The sequence below is a fragment of the Loa loa genome, assembly GCF_000183805.2.
Source record: "Loa loa unplaced genomic scaffold supercont3.1043, whole genome shotgun sequence".
In the NCBI taxonomy this organism is placed as follows: Eukaryota; Metazoa; Nematoda; class Chromadorea; order Rhabditida; family Onchocercidae; genus Loa; species Loa loa.
The window spans coordinates 1-3,903 of record NW_018109223.1 but is presented as its reverse complement, the minus strand read 5'-3'; the positions used below and the strand labels follow the sequence as shown (position 1 = coordinate 3,903).

At 36.0% G+C, this 3,903-nt stretch overlaps 1 protein-coding gene and 1 non-coding gene across 2 annotated transcripts; both read right to left on the bottom strand.

Moving 5' to 3' along the window:
* Nucleotides 1-208: 208 nt before the first annotated feature.
* Nucleotides 209-1,994, bottom strand: LOAG_12885 (hypothetical protein; the record flags this gene model as incomplete). Its single annotated transcript, XM_003148398.2, has 5 exons — nt 209-597; nt 868-949; nt 1,142-1,297; nt 1,409-1,520; nt 1,865-1,994. Coding segments are annotated over 5 exons (777 nt in total), but the record flags the coding sequence as incomplete, so codon positions are not given.
* LOAG_20119 lies at nt 999-1,070 on the bottom strand. The gene has a single exon. It is a non-coding gene; the product is annotated as a tRNA-Gly (tRNA).
* Nucleotides 1,995-3,903: the final 1,909 nt, after the last annotated feature.

Genomic DNA, 3,903 nt, shown 5'->3' with positions numbered 1-3,903 from the left:
TTTTGATGCACACAGCTAATATTAGTTGACGTGATGTAAGCATTTTCGTTCTAAGCATAAATTAATTTACATGGTGATTATTTGAGTAAGCAAAAACAGCGAATAATTATTCGTCTCTTTTATTTCTTGAGAATTCGAATCATCTTCAAATTTATAAATTGAGAAGAGGAATGAAATTATGCATACACATACAAGCAGAGAGACATACGGGCATTAAATAAAAAAGAAGGATCATTAAGATATCATAACCTTTTGTTCTGGGAATACTATCAATCCTCAGATATCCCATTCGTGTATAAATCATCTTCCAGCCAATTCAACCAATACATGCACCAAAGCGAAAAATTCTAGACATGAACGTAACACTGTTATTGCCCAGATTTGTAGTGGTATTTGAGTCACAAAGCATAGAGTCAATAATATATTAGCAAAATTGCGAGCTTCAGAATTTGGTAAGAATAAGGCTGGAAGGAATAGTAGCAGTATGATCACATTGAATGTTAATGCAAAATAATCGAAATATAAGTGTATTCGGACGATTTGTTTATCAAAAGTTAAGAGCGCACGAAGAAGACCAGTGGCCATCGTCACGATTACCTGACAGTGATCATTCACTTGTAAATTATTAGTGACATTTAAACACACAATGAAACCTATCATTCTTGGAATCGATTGAACATGCTGTCAGTGTGTTACACAACTATCCATCAAAATAGCCACATGGCCTATTCAGAGTCTTCAATTATTTCTTTTAATCAGCCTACTGTAGGTGTCTTTCACCCTGGGCACTTCATTTGTGCTGTATTGTTGTAGGCTCTCAAGTATCATGGCCATATTCGCTTGGAAGCTTTAATTCGAAATACTCACCAAGTCATAAACCAACATGGTATAAAGCAGTATAGTATGTGTTACAATTGAGTTATAGGACATTCTGAGTGGTGGCCACAACCTACAACATATTATTGAAAAAGTTGAGCCAAGGAAGATGTTACCTCAGATGCGTCAGGGGGGAATCGAACCCCCGTCGATTGCTTGGAAGGCAACCATGCTGACCATTACACCACTGACGCGTTTGGGTGGAAGTCTAATCAATTGATTTCAATTTATACTTGACTTTGAAATAATAATTATATTAATTTACTGAGAAAGTCCACCGCTGTGTAAGCGTAATATAATTGCAATGAGAGTAATGCAGATGTAAGTGTATTCGAAGATTGCAACGGCCGTACAACCTCCACGAATAAGACAAGAAGACAAGCAACACAATGGTTCCAACTGCAAATGACGCTCGCAAATCCTGAAGGTATTAAGGAAAGTACCGAGTACCGATAAATTTTAGCTCGCTATACGAATTGATCCTATTCTGTTAAAGGTGCGAGAAATATAAGCATAGATGTAAAATACTTACTTGAAATAAAATGGCACAACCTTGTTATTTTGCTTCTGACCAGAAGTTACCAAACGATTCCCGCCTGCAATAGCCGATAGTTGCCGATGTTTCGGGATATTCCGTGACGATACTAAAGCAATTGCCAATTACATGAAATATTTTTGTGAAGTAAAATTAGGTATGAGAAATTATGTGCAGACACAAGGCAACTATTACAGCGAAGTGTCGACTTTCGTTGTCACTAAATGAAGACGCTCAGAATTTCCGTGAATGAAATAACCGCCAAGACCATTACTTCCATCGCTTCCGATGAAATTTGCTCACATCTGATGAACTCGCTTCATAGTTTGACCTCATGGATTTCGTTTCTGTACTTACAGTTAAGCATGATTTCATCAATCGTCTTCATGAATTATGAATCGGATGAATCGTCTAAAATACATCAGAGATGAATAAAAAGAACGAGTTACTTACCTGAGCGACAACAATGACAAACGAAATGTCTCAGCCACTTCGATACTAACCAATATGAAAACGCAAAACACCGTTTTGTGCGTCCTTCATTCACCTCTATAGATTCTATTATGCCATCACTTGACACTACCTGCTAATACCCAATTATTAATCTTTCTCTTTCTTAACCATAACGAGATTCCGATGATATAGCTAATGAAAACGATAAAATACAGCATTGTTGCTTAAATGAGTAAAAGTAGAAATAACCTCTTACATATCTTCGTTCGCGAAACTTAATCAAACGACGATGACTACTCTAATGACATACACTGAAATTGACTCTAAATTGATCTTATCAGATGCAACCGAAACAACTATTGCATCACAATACAAAACGATACTGATGTTTTAGCCAACGATGGATGGATGGATGTAAGTGTGAAACGACTTAATGCGTACTTACTTGTTGGTCGATTGCTCTTTTCGCCTCCTTTTCATCTGTCACCGATTTTCCTTCTTCCTCCACCCAAAACATATGGCATCCAAAATAATGTTAACTGTATAAAATGCCAAATATAAAATGAAATTCTAGCTAACGATGGATTGATGAGTGGAAATGTAAAATCAACATAATGCGCACTTACTTGTTGATCGATTGCTCTTGTAATGTTCGTTTCATCTGTCACCAGTTTCTCCTCCTTCTTACACCCGAAATATATGGCACCTAAAATAATATCAGTTGCACAACCAAATATCAAATAGTAATGCAAAACTATCCTTCCATCAAACATATCTATGAATAGAAAAAGTAATCTGTGTGGTATTTTTTATTGATAGCAGTAAAGGAATGGTATAGGAAAATTTGAAATATGATGGCAAATTAAGTTGGCTTGCATAATATTAATAAAGCCCGATGAAGCTTTTAAAATTTTTTTAGCGCAAAATATATCTGCTTTAAGAAATAGCCAAAGCGTGAATTGCCTTATGCATGCCATGCAATTAGCCTCTAATAACCCATTTGATTCCGGAAATGTCTTTTCCTAGTCATCAAATTTACTTTAGCCATTAGCCCGACGGCCATTTCTCCAATCCATTCCATGTGTTTTGCTACTCAGAACTGATATCAATTTAAATCTTGTTTGGCCTTGCATTACTGAGTGTATGGTAAGGAAAGTATCAGGATATTGGTCAACTCATTTCCTAGTTATCAATTCTTGATAAGCGTAGAAGCAGTAAAAATCACAAAAAGTTTCCTGAAGCGAAGAATGTGTGAATGATTCATAAATCGTGATGATTATCTTCATATGCTTGATGGAAGGATAGTTTTGCATTACTATTTGATATTTGGTTATGTAACTGATATTGTTTTAGGTGCCATATATTTCGGGTGGAAGAAGGAGGAGAAATCGGTGACAGATAAAAAGAGCACCACAAGAGCAATCGACCAACAAGTAGATGCGCATTACGTCGATTCTACACTTCTATCCATCTATCCATCGTTGGCTAAAACATCAGTATCGTCTTGTATTGTGATGCTATAGTTGTTTCGGTTATGTCTGATAAGATCGTGCTTAGCGTCAATTTCAGTGCATGTCATTAGAGTAGTCATCGTCGTTTGATTAGGCTTCGCGAACGAAGATATATGAAAGGTTATGCCAATCTTCACTTATTTAAGCAGCAATGCTGTATTTTATCACTTTCATTAGCTATATCATCGGAATCTCGTTATGGCTAAGAAAGAGAAAGATGAATAATTGGGTATGAGCAGGTAGTGTCAGATAATAGAATAATGGAATCTACCGACCATGTCCACGAAATATGAATAAAAGTAGCTGCTATCACAAAGAAATGCTTTTTCATTCAACTGGAGTGGTAATATCACAAAGAAATGCTTTTTCATTCAACTGGAGTGGTAATATCACAAAGAAATGCTTTTTCACTCAACTGGAATGGCAGTCATGCTCACTTTTCTCTATCATTGCTCTCATTTTGTCGCTTTCCAATTTGTTTCGAAACAAAAATCACGTGATAAACAAATATAAAACACAAACGGATTT